Source organism: Equus caballus, chromosome 21 (assembly GCF_041296265.1).
Source record: "Equus caballus isolate H_3958 breed thoroughbred chromosome 21, TB-T2T, whole genome shotgun sequence".
In the NCBI taxonomy this organism is placed as follows: Eukaryota; Metazoa; Chordata; class Mammalia; order Perissodactyla; family Equidae; genus Equus; species Equus caballus.
In genome coordinates, this window is record NC_091704.1 from 41,489,763 (window position 1) to 41,503,881 (window position 14,119).

A 14,119-nucleotide genomic window follows, 5' to 3' on the forward strand; every position below is an offset into this window, starting at 1 on the left:
AACACTAAGCATATATAAGTTAAATTTTAATTTTTTTTTAAATGTGAGTTTATTAGATTAACAGTTGATGACCCATATGTTTACCAGCTGAGGTGGAGATTGAGACACGTACGTCCATGGCAATTCTTACTGAGCCACAAGCGTACCCCCTGAGCCCTTTTTATGGTCTTAGTGATAACAAGGCACTTCCAACCCGCATTCTTCAAATGGAGTTAGTTTTGCAACCAGCATCTCCCGGCTTCAAGTAACACTCTTTCCTAATTATTTAAGTGGCTTGAGTATTGAACATGAGGGGGATATAAACATATTTTTGCATTAGGAAGATCATTCTGGCAGCAGTGTGTGAAGGGAGGGGAAGATGAAGAGCAATTTTGATCACTGGACAACTGACAAGATGGCTACTGCAAGAGTCCACGCCAGAGATGATATAGTCTTATTCTCGTGTCTAGCAGGAGAGAGGGGAGAAATGAAAGGGGGATGTGAATTATAGGAGAAATTAAAAATGTAGAGCTGACAGAACTTGATTAATTTGATGTCGGACTGAAAAGGAGTGAGAAATAAAGGATGACTTGAGGCTTGGGTGGATATGTGAATTGTGGTACCACCCCAAGATGAGAAACCTAGGAAAAACAGGTTTGCATTGGAATGGAAGAGGGAATTCTCAACTTCTGAGATGTTAATATAGAACCTGCAGTGGGATATCCAAGTAAAGATGTGTGTATATATATATGAGAGGTCTGGGCTAGAGATTTCAATATGGAAGTCACCAACATTAAGATAATATGTGAAGTTTGGGGTATATGAGACTATTCAGGGATAGATGTAGAGTGAAACAAATGAGGAAAGCAAAGATCAGAACACAAAGAAACATCATCACTTAAGGGGGAATTCAGAGGAAAAAACCCACAAAGGAAATTGTGCGATAGCGGCCAAAGAGACAAGAAGTGAGCCAGGAGAGATTTCTCACGGAAACAAAGGAGACTCAAAGAAGGCAAAATGGCCAATACAGTACTGTTAAGGGCCACAAAGCAATCACGAAAGATGCAGGCTGAGAAGTGTCCAGTGGATTTGGTAATTAAGTCTCTTAAGAGTAGTTTCATTGAAGGATTGGCGATAGAAGCCAGAGTGTGGTCAATGAAGAAACAAGTGGGAGGGGAGGAAGTCAAGTCATGAGTGTAGACGGCTTTCCTACTTTGGCTGGGAAAAGGAAGATTATCTTGTGGTAAGGTAGAAGTTAGAAAGGTAAAGAGAAGTATTTGTTCTTTATGAATGAGAGTAACTCAGGCTGAGGGAGGAAACAAAGAGTGAGATATTTAGGGATGGGAGTGAAAGAAGAGGAATAATAATAATATAAGTAATATGATGACACAGAAGAAATAAGATCAAAGGGGTAAAGTCGTTGCTAATTCAGATAGGATTCAGAACACAGGTGGAAAGAAAAACTTTGGTAGGGAGAAGGTAAGCATGGGTATAACAGTAGATAAGTTTGTGGATTAAAGAAATGTATTTTCTTAAGAGAGTTCACACCCAATAACTGCTATTTTATCAGTGAAGCAAGACACAAGATCATTTAATTACAGGGGAGGGGGGGAATAGGAGATGTGAGGAAAGTAGTGAATGTTTTGAATAGCCTTTGAGAAGGATGATACAAGAAAGAGTTGACTAGAATAAAGTGTAATGAGATATAGAAGTGTCGAGGGTACAGTTGAAATTGAATGCCAATTATTTGTAATGTCCAGAAGCAGTCAAATGGCAATTTTCTCCAACTATGCTAATCAACCTGAGGGTAGAAATAGAAAATATAGATGGTTCTGTAAATCATTAGGGATTTGTGAGGCCCACGTATTGATAACCGTTAACAGCAGTTGGAGTGAAGTGGTTTGGGATGAAACATCTTGGAATCCAAGCAACAAGTGATGGAAGTAAAGCCAGGTGGAGAACATCTGGAAAAGAGAAAGAAGTTAAGACTCGGAACTAATTCTCTTTGGTATCTATACCATAAAACCAATCAAATGCCCTCAGAATCCCAGAATTGAATTGTTGACACACTGCTGTTTTACAGAGAATGTATTACTGCCCTGAAGCAATGGATTAATTGTATGCGTCCACTACAATGGACAATGCTGTACTCAAGTTCCCGCTTCTCCATTTTTTGCAGCAGTAGCAGCATAACTAAAAGGCTGAAGTCTATTCCAATGACTTATGAAGTTTTCAATCAGAGCAGATATTAAAGAGAAAAGAATAATTCAAAAAATGGTCCTTTTATTCTTTTTTCTTTTTCATTGTAAGGTGAGCATCTACTTATTTCACTTACATTTTTCTTCTTTCTTGTTTTTAGAAGTCCTATAAATGAAGAAAATCAAGATAGTGTCATGCACTCTGATGGTAAGGGGCAAAAAGATGTTTTATGTATTTATTTGTTACCTCAGATACAGAAGTTTGAGTTAATGATTCTCATAGGGTTGTTAATGGGTCATTATCATCATTGGTCCATGCAAGACCCCTCTCTTGTTTTACTTATGTTTATTCCCTTTTATCTCTATGACCCACTGCCTTTACTCTCTTCCCCTTACTAGAGACAAATATTCTCATGCATTTAATGTGTATGTGTCTGTTTGTATATATTCTTTGCATACTATTGTCTGTGTGTATATATTTCAATTTACCTAAATAATATATTATAGCTCACTCTAGTCTTTTTTTTTTTATACTTAGCATACTGTTTTGGGGGCCCATCCATGTTGCTATATGTATAATTTATTGCTGTTAAGTACTCCATGGTATGCATCCTGTGCATTCACATTTTACCTCCAACTCACTGATACAACAAATAATAATTCAATGCACCTTCTTGTCCACATCCGCATGTGGACCTCTGAGAAACTTTCTTTAAGATGTATGTCCACCAGTGGAGTGGCTGCTCATAAACTATGGAATATTCATTTTGACCTAGTAGAGTGCTCTCCAAAAGAGAGCACTGGGAGTCTGTGTAGACTCCCACCTGCAGGGCAGGAAGATTCCAAGACGCCCACCTTTCCTCAGTGCATGGTGTTATGCAGCTTTCCCATTGTTTCCCATCTTACATGTCTAAAATATCTCATTTCATTTTCATAGCTCTGCTTACTATCGAGTTTGAGTATTTCGTTTGTTTATTAGCCTTTGTGGTTTCCTCTTCTGTAAGTTGCCCGTTTGTATCCTTTGACCATTTTTTTCTTGGAGTTAGTATCCTTTTTGGGTTGACTTGCAGGAGTTCCCTTGTATTACAGATATTAATCCCATGTCAGTTGTAGACATTGCAAATATCTTCTCTCATTCTGTCCATGGTTGATTAACTTAGCCCGTGCTGTTCTTCACTGAACAGAAATAAATTTTGATATAATCAAATTCATTAATTTTTACTTTATAGTTTATGCTTTTTAAGTTTTATTTAAGAAGTCCTATCCCTAGGAAATAAAAATATCATCTTCTATGACATTTATCCCTTGTATTTAGGTCTTTGATCTCCTTGCAGGCCACATTTGAGGACTTAGTAGAAATCCAGATTTGTTGCCTCATGTATGGAGCCAGTGTTCCCATTCCCATACTCTGAAATCCACCATTTTCTCGTTAATTTATAATGCAATCTTTGTACTATATCAACTCTATAGATGTGCATATGTCTGTGCATATATATGTGTGTGTTCATGTGTGCATTACGTGTGTGTATATGTGTGGGCCTGTAAATTTATGTACCAGTCTCTGAGCTCTCTGCTCTATTCCACTGGTCTATTTGTTCCTATACCAACACCACATGTTTTTATTATTTTTGTTTTAGATTATGTCTTAATATCTAGTAATTTGTTGATATTGCTAAACACTTGAGCAGTAAAATACGTTTTTGAAAAATCTAATTAATTTGGTTTTTCTATACGCAAAAGTAAATCCTTAGGAATAAATAAATCAAAAACTGCAAACTAGCTGTGATTTTCTGATAATACGTTTGTTGCACACAAACCCACAAAACCAAATGTACGTGCTTTTTATAAAGAAAACAAAAGATATTTCATAATTTAGGGGCATTTGCATTATTTTGTGAAAGCCAATGAAATGATTTTATAATTAAATTACAAGGATCAAAAAAGCCATAGTAGGGATCTAAACCACATATTCTATTTTGTGCTTCTATATCTTTGATAAAGTATAAGTTCTGTTAGAGTGTGAACTGTTTTCAATATTGTGTTACAGCTAATAATCTTGTATTAAAGGATTTCTTAATTACAGTATATTAAATTTTATTCTCTTTTTAAACTTTTTAGGTACTGGAAATCTAGATGAGGTCAGTTTTTTTTCCTTATATTGCTGTAACTAGAATATTTAACGATTATTGTGATTTTTTTTCTTAGTATAAACCAACAAATGAAAATTCTTATAAGTAATATGATATTTTTCCATTTATAATCTTATTTCATCAAAAATACTTGAGACATTAGATACTAATAATTACACTGACTCATAGTAATTGTGCAGCACTAAACATACACTTTAGTCTGGCTATCCATCTGGATTATAGAGCAGGATATAAAATGAAATCTTTTTTGTGCTTACTTTCCCAGCATATCTCTAAAGAGGAAAAAAATATTTTAAGTAAATCAAATTTACATACACTTAAATTTATGCTTATTTTACTAAGTATTTGATCAATGTAATACGTGTAGGTTCCCTTTTTGAATAATTAAAATTAATCATTACTAATGTTTTTCTTGCCAGGAACAAGACAGTGAAGGAGAAACATATGAAGACATGTATGAGTTACATTTTTTACCATGATATTTTCCTTCTAAGATGAATATAATGGTTGTATGAGGGAGAGTGGATGGATATTCAACACTAGGGGGAAAAGCTTTATTGTTCAAGTGACTGGTATATATATAATGATAACCTTTATTTCAATACAAAGGACTAAAGATTCTTTACTTGTCCAAAGATTTTACAGAGGACAGAGGACTCTGTTGAAATGTTGTTGTATAAGAGGCTAGAGACTTTACAGCCTGCTAGACAGACCACAGAAGGGAATCATGGAACCAGGAATCTGAATTTATTGTTCTCAGTGTGTCCTTGGGCAAATGAATTCATTTATAGGTCACAACTTCCTCACCTGGGCACTGTTTCACCTCCCAAGGGTGCTGTGAGAAATACGTTAGCACAGTATCAGATGCCAAAGTTTCAGCCTGCTAAAGTGGAAAGATATTAAACATCGCTCCAAAACGGGTTGCTGGGTAGCCTAGGACTAAGACATTTCTTGGAAAGTGAGTGAAAGTAGAAATGAATATCTTATTTTATCTTTTATTGATTCAAATATCTTAATTTTGTCTATCCAGTTTTTATTCAACCAATTCTGACTAAGGTTTGAATGTATACACATGTGTGTGCTCACGTGTACCTGTAAGTGCATGCACGTAAAAGAGAGAGAGAGATTAATTCTATTCATGTGGACGTGTAGCAAGAACAGGGCCTTTATAAACAGTGCCTTCCACTGGCTGGCACAAGTTGCAAGGGGAAGCAGAGTCTTTGGAAGGCATCCTCACTGGTGTGCCTCCTACTGGATTTAAGAGCAATCTCACACACCCAGGAATTTTGACAACCCTTTGCTTTTCACCTTCATCCGTCCTTCAGATACTATCTTCTGCTGTGGGTAAAAACCTCTCTGGATAGTGAGTCCTAACCCCTCAATGCCTGCAGATGCTGAAACAACCTAACAATTTTTATCTGCAGAGAAGCATCCAAAGAAAGAGAGAAGAAAAGGGAAAAGGAGGAAAAGAAGAGATTAGAGCTGGAGAAAAAGGAACAGAAAGAGAGAGAAAAGAAAGAACAAGAAGTAAAGAAGAAATTCAAAGTAAGAGCTTGCTTGCTGATGAGTGAAAAAGTGTAGCCTCTTTTAATAACTTTCACCCAAAAGGGGCACCATTCTTGAAAGCTTACATGGCTGGAGAATTACTTAATTGCTGTTTTCTAAAGACTAACCACCTTCATAACAGTAATTTTTTTTATTCAATACGCTCCTTTATCCCTGCACAAAAATGTAATATGATAAAATCCAAATAAACTATGGTGGTTTATAATTAGTGGGCACCCAGGAAACTTTATGTTGATTCAGTGAATGAGTACTCGGTTACTCACACTCATCTTGGCTCTCCTCGCTACGCATTTCATATTAAACAATACTGTGAGCTTAGGACCACACACAGACATCCCTGTGGCACGTATTATAGTGGTGCAAAATACACAGGTGTCTCCATATGAACCAGACTTGTCTCAGAATAAAGTTTCTATGAGCTACTCTGACTACTGGCATTGAGACCCGACTTCCATATTGGCCTTTATTTTAAGCCTATGTACATGCTGACTTCTGATACCTGCTGCTTCTCATCCCTCCTCATCTGCCTAGGTTTCTGACCTCTGTCTTCTCTAATCTCTGATTTCTAATGGTGCGACTTCTATTACTACACTCACTATCACTGCACAGCAGGCTAAACTCTCCTGGCTACACCATCTTTGATGACATGGCCCATGGGGCATGTCAGCTATATTTAGAGTGTAATTCAGATTAAGTGAGTTACAGAGCTAGTCTTCACTTTAAAAAGGATTCATATCAGGTTTCCTTTAAATATTTAATTCTTCTGGAACATTTAATATGTGGTTTGAATTATAAAAATTAGATTTATATATAACTTCCCAGAATATGTATTATATTAAAACAAAGATTCTACAGTACAGCGCAGGGAAAATGTAAAGCTTAGAGTCAAATAGACAGATGTGGATTCAAATTCTAGCCACACATGCAGGTTATGTGATCATAGGCATGTTACTAAACTTCTCTGAAGTTCAGATTCTTATTCTTTAAAGTGAGGATAAAGATACCTCTCCTGAAATTTTGTTGTGGAATTAAATAAAATAATACACATAAGGCACGTATCTTTCATAGGTTCTCATTAAATTGTGAAAAAGCTTACTATATTACAGTATGAATAGTAAAACATTTTACTCATACAGAATGTATGGCTACCAACATTTTTTTCATGTGGAAAATATGAAAATTTAATTTCATAAATGAAAGTCTTCTTAACACACTTTTTATGAAGACATTGTTTATAGTATTGAAGAAATTATGTGGTTTTTCCTTTTGTTTCTTTTGGAGAAATCAATTTGACATTGTTTCACTCATTCGTTCAAATAATAATAGGAAAAAGATAGGGTATGGAAATCATACCACTAAATATGAACTCAAAGGTTTGTGAAGACTAGGACTTCACAAGCTATGTTCCTTTCACAAAATGTTAATAGATGTTAAAATTAGATAAGTAAATGTGATAACTGTTACATTTCATTAATTCTAAGATAGAAAATATTTCAGTTTAAAATTCTGAACTTAGGATGCATCTTTACATTATTAACATAGTTTAAATTAAGCTGTTTTCTTTCTTAGTGGTACATAATTAATGAAATGTCTCACAATTCATAACATCATAAGTTCAATAAAATGAGACAGAGCTTCTTCAAAAATCACAATGCAGAATTTGCATATCAAAAGATCCAAAACTTCTGTTGAAAAGATGTCACTTTAGGATTAGGAAACGAGGAGTTTGGAATTCATGGTCTAAACTAGATTATTCTCCTGCTGGCAAGAAACCACTGTATACTCAAGATATTAATTTTTAAAACCTCACATAACATTTGTTTCCTATGTTTTTGTTCACAAAGCTATTTCTAAAATGTTACCTTACTTATAGCAGGTAATGTCTACTCCAAATTTATAGGTAGACAATACCACAACATTAAAAAAAAAAAAAGGAAAAGGAAAAAAAATGCTTTTCCCACAAGTACAGCCCACCACCACCTACTTTCCTTTTGCTGTTTTAGGCCTGCAGAGAATCATCAGAATAATGACACAATGCAAAGAGGGAGAAAGCCTCTGTTTACCAAGCAGACCACCCGCATATCCCCTAAAAGCACATAGCACCCGCGTGGATTGTCATACATAAGTGGTATTTTGTTCTTAGAGCTTCCTTTGCAAGCCTTTCACAGAGTTCCTAAGGTCAACAGATCATTGCCACTCTCCTGGACCCCAAGCACATGCTTACCTGTTCTTTACTGACCCCTGTGACTTTTCCCCTCCTATAAGAACATTCACCAGAAGGACACTCGCCCTCAATTTCTAGTTCAAACCTGTAAAAGTTGGAAACAGGCAGGTTGGCAAGTTGTGGACATATTGTCTTTCAAAACTGCATTCCTTAAAGAGTTTCTGAATAGTAAGGAAGCCTGTTGTCATTCGTTTTTTCCTCTTTGCAGCTAACAGGCCCTATTCAAGTCATCCATCTAGCCAAAGCTTGCTGCGATGTCAAAGGAGGAAAGAATGAGCTGAGCTTCAAGCAAGGAGAGCAAATTGAAATAATCCGCATCACAGACAACCCTGAAGGAAAATGGCTGGGCAGAACAACAAGGGGGTCATGTGAGTGCAAATTTCCTATGACTTCAAAGTGTGGTCTTTTTGAACCAATATTAAATGTGCAAATTCTTCCAGAATATTCATAAGCATTAAGTTAGGAGTATTCTACAAGATGGACAAAGAGAAGAAGATTTAGAATAACAGGTACAGCTCCCTCTTCACCTCATCTGTGTTATCTTTTTAGTGGGAGCAGTGTAAATATTTCTATTATTCCAGGGAAGAACAAAAGGCGTTAAGTTCTTCATTGATGTTAAAAGGAAAAAATGATTCCTGTGAATGACCTTGGAATCTTTAAAATAGACTCTAGGCTTACCCGAGACCACAACAGCATAAGACTTTGACAAAGTACAATAAAACGTGTCTGCATGGGAAGTCTATAAATCAGAATTGCAAGCAAAGAAATGAAGGGAGAGTTTAAAGAGCAAATGTGCAATTGACATTTTATTCACAACTTTAAAATATTTAAACTACAGTTACCTGAACATAGATCATTTTCTCTTTTGGTAGATGGCTATATTAAGACAACCGCTGTAGAGATTGACTATGATTCCTTGAAACGGAAAAAAACCTCTCTTGGTGCTCTGTCAAGACCTCTTGAAGAGGACCAAGAAGTGTATGACGACGTTGCAGAGCAGGATGACGTCAGCAGGTACGTCCAAACACAAAATGCAAAACAGATCACGCTGTCTCCTTGTCAGAGATTCTGTATTTTAAGATCCTAGAATTTTACCTTCCAGATTTCCTAGTGCTGTCTATCACTAAACTAAATTGCCAATATGAGTGAAAGGTCATTTGAAACTCCATAGTCTTTTATTTTGCTCTTTAGTTATATACGTCAAATACTACTTGACATATAACGGGCCATTTGCCAAATCTCGTCAAATGTGTTGTCATCCCAAAACGCTGTTTTATGATATTCATTCTGATTTGATCTTAGGGATATGCCTAAAGTAAATATGATCTTGTAAAATAGGAAGCATGAAATATAAAATTTAGCTCTAAAAAATATATAAATATTTTGCTCTGAAATCTCTAAGTCCAAATATATCTAAGTCCAAATATATGAAACTATAACAGAGAAAAAGAATACTTTTTACTACAATTCTACTTGGTTCTTTAAAAGTAAAAAAGTGAAAGCTCAATTCTCTTGAGAATCAACCAAGGGTCCAACTCTCCATGGCTTGTGCATTCCACTAGATTAGAGTAACCTCCCCGAAAGAATTATGGGAAGACCTTACTGGGGCAGAGGAACAGAACAAGACGTCCTTTCTGGAGGAGCCAGGAGAAGAGAGTGGTCATCTTCTCCATGTACCTCTTCTTGCCTTCTTTCCCTCTTCTGTCTTCAGCTTCCTTTCTCCATGCCTCCTTTTCTGTCTCTCTTTCCTAGCTCTGATCTTCCTTGTCCTTTCTTCTTCTTCTTGCTTTTCCATTCCCTTTCTCCTTTCATTTCTTCTTTTCTCCAATATCTCCCTTTCCTGATAAAGTCATAATCCCTTCAAGTTGAAGGAAAGGGAGGAGGAAAATCTCCAACCCAGTTAAGAATCCTTGTTTTTCTATGCCCACTTTGTGGAACTGGGAAACCTCTACTATAATCCCAAAACACAAGATTTGTGTTAGATCCTCACTTGGGTAAAAATGTGTCTGCATTCTTGATAACTCAAATTACAAAGAAAAAAATGTTTTAATTATCAGCCATTTAAAAAATGTAAAATTATCAAAATAGCAATTTACTTTGTAAGACATATGAAGAGTTAAGTTTCCTCTTGCGGTCTTTTACCTCGTGTCGTCAATAAAACTTGTGTTGCTTTCTTGGCAGTTTTGTCTTTCTAAAATGAATTATAGCCTACAATGCCTTCTTACCAAGTTATGGCCATAAATTATGCAACATATGTCAAAACATGCAATGTATGCGCTGGAGTTTACGGATCATAAATTGGCTTTAATAATCAGAAACACATTGACTTAGTGTGGAGTCACTAAATGTCATTTTTGAGGTCAGTTGAAGCTCTAAATGGCCATATTCTGAGATTTACAGAATTTTCTGGACATAAGAATGTCATTCCACATATATTATCAACGTATATACTTTATGTTTATCTTTTATTTATTTCTTAAAAAATGTATTTCTCTTATTTTGGTGTTAAAGAACGCAGTTATATTAAAAAATACATATTTACACTGATGCACATACTCAAGAAAAAAATAATAAATCCACAAAAAAGGGATGATGTTCTTAAAATGAAACGTTATTTAACTATAGTAAGTGTCTATTTCCCAAAACTAATACTATTACCTTTTCCATTTTATCAAGTCCATATACACCACAACTCTAAAAGACATGCTCTGGTTAGTAAACACGTGGCAGAAAAAGAATCTTCTATTTAATAAAATGGGGTTGGAGGAGGTGTATGGTTTTAATGCTCCATATCTTAACCAAGTACCATGCCACAATATTTACCAGCATCTATTTCTCCCTTATGCATATTTAATAAGAAAATGAAAGAAGAGACACAATTTCTACACACGTTTTGTTTTTGAAACTACAGCTGCTGCTGGCGGAGGTCTCCTAACAGAACATGCTTTGTCCGTAGAAGACAAGGAAAGATGCTGACTATAGCCGGCAGCTTGCCCTGGCAAGAATAAGAGAAGGCACCATCCTCTTCTTCTCCCTCCCCCAGATGCCTCCTGGTTCGTTGCTCTCTTTACCTGCTCTTTGCAGATTTCTCCAGCGTAAGGAGAGCTGACTGTGCCCTTCAAACCCTGGGAGCAGACAGGAGGCTTAAAAGCACAGGTCCTGACAGCTGTCCTCCTTTTCTGCTCAAGTAAAGCAATTTCTGTAATAAACATGAAAGTTGAAGGAAAGAAAATTGCAAATGCAAATACCACTCCTCCATCACATACCAAACTTTCTTCCACATGTTTCCCAACCTTTTTCCTTCCGTTTATCCATTCCTCTTTCTCTTCCCTTCTCCCCTTTTCTCACACTCTGCTCGTCTTGCAACTACTTCATTTGTTAAATGTTTTGTGTTCTAAACAGACCATTTTAGAAAGTTGAAGAATTGTTCTAGGAATGAAATAATGTGTGGCAGCTTGGGTCCTGATTATTATAACCCTGTTCTTTGGGAATTAGGCTTGAGAATCTCCAAGATGAAATATATTTGCCAGGAGTGGCAGCCAACCAAAATGGCAATTTCTCAGCTAATTCTAACTGCTTGCTTCATGCTCAAAGGGAAGTGTCAGAGAAAATAAATGTGAAAATAGTATGTAAGCAAGCGGAGAATATACTTAAACTTCATCAAAAATCAATTCTGTATTTATATACGGAGACATTTCTAGCATATTTTTCTACAAAGTTCCATTAGCAAGAGTATGTTTTTATTTCTAAATTAATCATAGATTTGCATCAGACTAACCTTTTATTCTGACTTTAAGGTTGAGGAATCAGATATGAGCGTATAATTGTACTGTGTGGTTGTAATATCAGACTGATATCTGCTCCTGGCAGATTATCCAAAAGGCAAAAATAGTGATACAGAGAATGCAGCGAAGTGTAGCCAAAACAACGTTATACAGAAGGCGGGACTCTGTGGTTCTTATCTCAGCTCTTCAGCTAACTAAAAGTGGGATTGGCCAAGTCACTTCCAAAAGTCACTTCTCTCTTCAAAAAAAATTTAATGCTATTGGACTAAGAGTAAAATGCTGTGATTATAAGATATTGAAAGAGAATTGAATTTAATGCAACAACATTTCTATATGACTCAGAATAATACTCTTTTTTGTTTTTTAATGTCTGTCTATGAAATGACATAATAATGTATAATCTGAAAACTGCCTCATGGGAAAATGTTAGAAGCAAATAGTATCATTGTTTTGAATACCTTTCATAGTACTGAAATTCCCTTTATTCTTATTAGGTTTGTTTTGTTTTCTTTTGTCCTATTTTTTGCCTTGTTACTACTCATCTATTATGATAAAGAACAATTTTTCTTCCTCTTCACATATAGCGTCCTGATAACTTTTGACTGGAATATTATTTCTCCTTGATATGACTGCTTAATATATATACTTCTCTTCCTGATAGCTAAACAATTCATACATTAATTTAATTTGTCTGGTTTTTTTTTCTAGCCACAGTCACAGTGGAAGTGGAGGTAAGCCACACATTTTTATCAGCAGTTTCTCCAAGTCTTCCTATTTTTGTGTATATTAGTGACAAAGTGCTTTCATTTGCAAATAATGAGGAAGATCTTAATATGGTAGAAAGAACTTTGAACTGGGAACCAATGACCTGGATGGATTCCAGTCCAGGGCCACAAGTGACCCTGAGCAAGTCACTTCTTTCTTCCAAGTTTGTTCTGGGTCATAGGGTGGCTCCGTTTCCAGCGTGCCTAGGGCAGTCTTGACTTACGCCAATTGTCTGAGCACAGTTGTTAACAGCATCCCGCTTCACTTTCAGAAGTATGCTTGTTTGGATGATAACTTATATGGTCACCTTACCTGTGACTTCTAAGGACCTCTCATTTCCTCATCAACAAAACAAAGGAAAATTCTCATCCCGGAAGTCAAATTTCAAGTTCCCTGTACATATTCTTGCATAGAGAAGATGTTCAATAAACATTTGTTAAATAAATATTTATCAAATAGCAAGATTCCTGAGGAGTGTAAGATAACAAATAAATCTAGAAAGGGTTTAACTTTTAAAATATCACTTCGATGGAATTAAATAAAAGAAATGAAAGGTGGCTTTCATTTCATTTTTTTTTTCAGTTACCATCAATGTTTACAAATTCACCTTTCATTCCATTTGCTTTTCTTCACTTATATATTGATCAGTATCTTTTTCTGAATGTCTGCTCACTATTGATTAATTTTTTCTTGACATCTCCTCTCTTCTCTTTTTCCACAATAAATATTTAACTCTACTCTCTATTCAGTTTCACTTTTTCTCATATTTATTCTCCACCATTCTGTTCATCTCCAGCACACAGTACCTTTTATCATATCTCATATCTTTATTATATGTCACATCTAAGAATTCCTTATAGAATAATCAACAATTAATTTACCTACTGTCTATGCGAGAGTGGAAAAATTAAGTTATTTTTTATTTCAATAGTTCATAGGAAAGAGAGGTGCTTTCTGCATTTAATTAAGGCAGATTTATTATCTAATTTTGAGTGACTTTTATGTGACAAAATAAAATTAACAGAAGACTTTTCCCCCCAATCCAAATGAAGGGATGTTCCCACCTCCACCAGATGATGATATTTATGATGGGATCGAAGAGGAAGATGCTGATGATGGGTAAGAATAATCAGTGAATTGCTTTTTTTGCACATTATTGTATATACTGAAATTTGGTTTTGATTTCTATTTACAATAAAAAGAAGAAAATAGTGTTCCTTATTACATTACCAAAAATGATTTGAATGTTTGATTAACAGCAGTAGTAACTCAGAAAGTGTAATTGCACCACACTTCCAATGAAGTGGTATGTGGTTTAGAAGAACCTTGAGAAGAACTATGTCAAAAGAGGTAAAATAGAAAAAAGGGATAAACAATTATAGGTGTTATAGATAATTTTTTTCAAACTTTTCCCAATCAATTATTTGTCAATCAGTAATTTACTTTTACAAC

General features: G+C 35.4%; 1 protein-coding gene and 1 long non-coding RNA gene across 11 annotated transcripts in view; one reads left to right on the top strand and one right to left on the bottom strand.

The window, feature by feature from the left end:
- FYB1 (FYN binding protein 1) overlaps positions 1-14,119 on the top strand; it is a 159,087-nt gene that overhangs the window by 122,325 nt on the left and 22,643 nt on the right. For all 10 annotated transcript variants that reach the window (XR_289206.4, XR_011430135.1, XR_011430132.1 and 7 more), the window contains exons 4-11: positions 2,339-2,385; positions 4,296-4,315; positions 4,747-4,781; positions 5,752-5,872; positions 8,326-8,485; positions 8,990-9,131; positions 12,611-12,633; positions 13,720-13,786. Coding sequence is in view for 3 of the 10 variants with exons in the window: in XM_070245888.1 (XP_070101989.1) it covers positions 2,339-2,385; positions 4,296-4,315; positions 4,747-4,781; positions 5,752-5,872; positions 8,326-8,485; positions 8,990-9,131; positions 12,611-12,633; positions 13,720-13,786 (615 nt within the window). In the remaining 7 variants the exon portion in view is untranslated. The remainder of the gene's footprint in view (positions 1-2,338; positions 2,386-4,295; positions 4,316-4,746; positions 4,782-5,751; positions 5,873-8,325; positions 8,486-8,989; positions 9,132-12,610; positions 12,634-13,719; positions 13,787-14,119) is intronic.
- Positions 31-11,316, bottom strand: LOC138919714 (uncharacterized). Its single transcript, XR_011430137.1, has 3 exons — positions 11,189-11,316; positions 8,118-8,202; positions 31-1,943 (listed from the first exon to the last, which is right to left on the bottom strand). It is a non-coding gene; the product is annotated as an uncharacterized lncRNA (long non-coding RNA).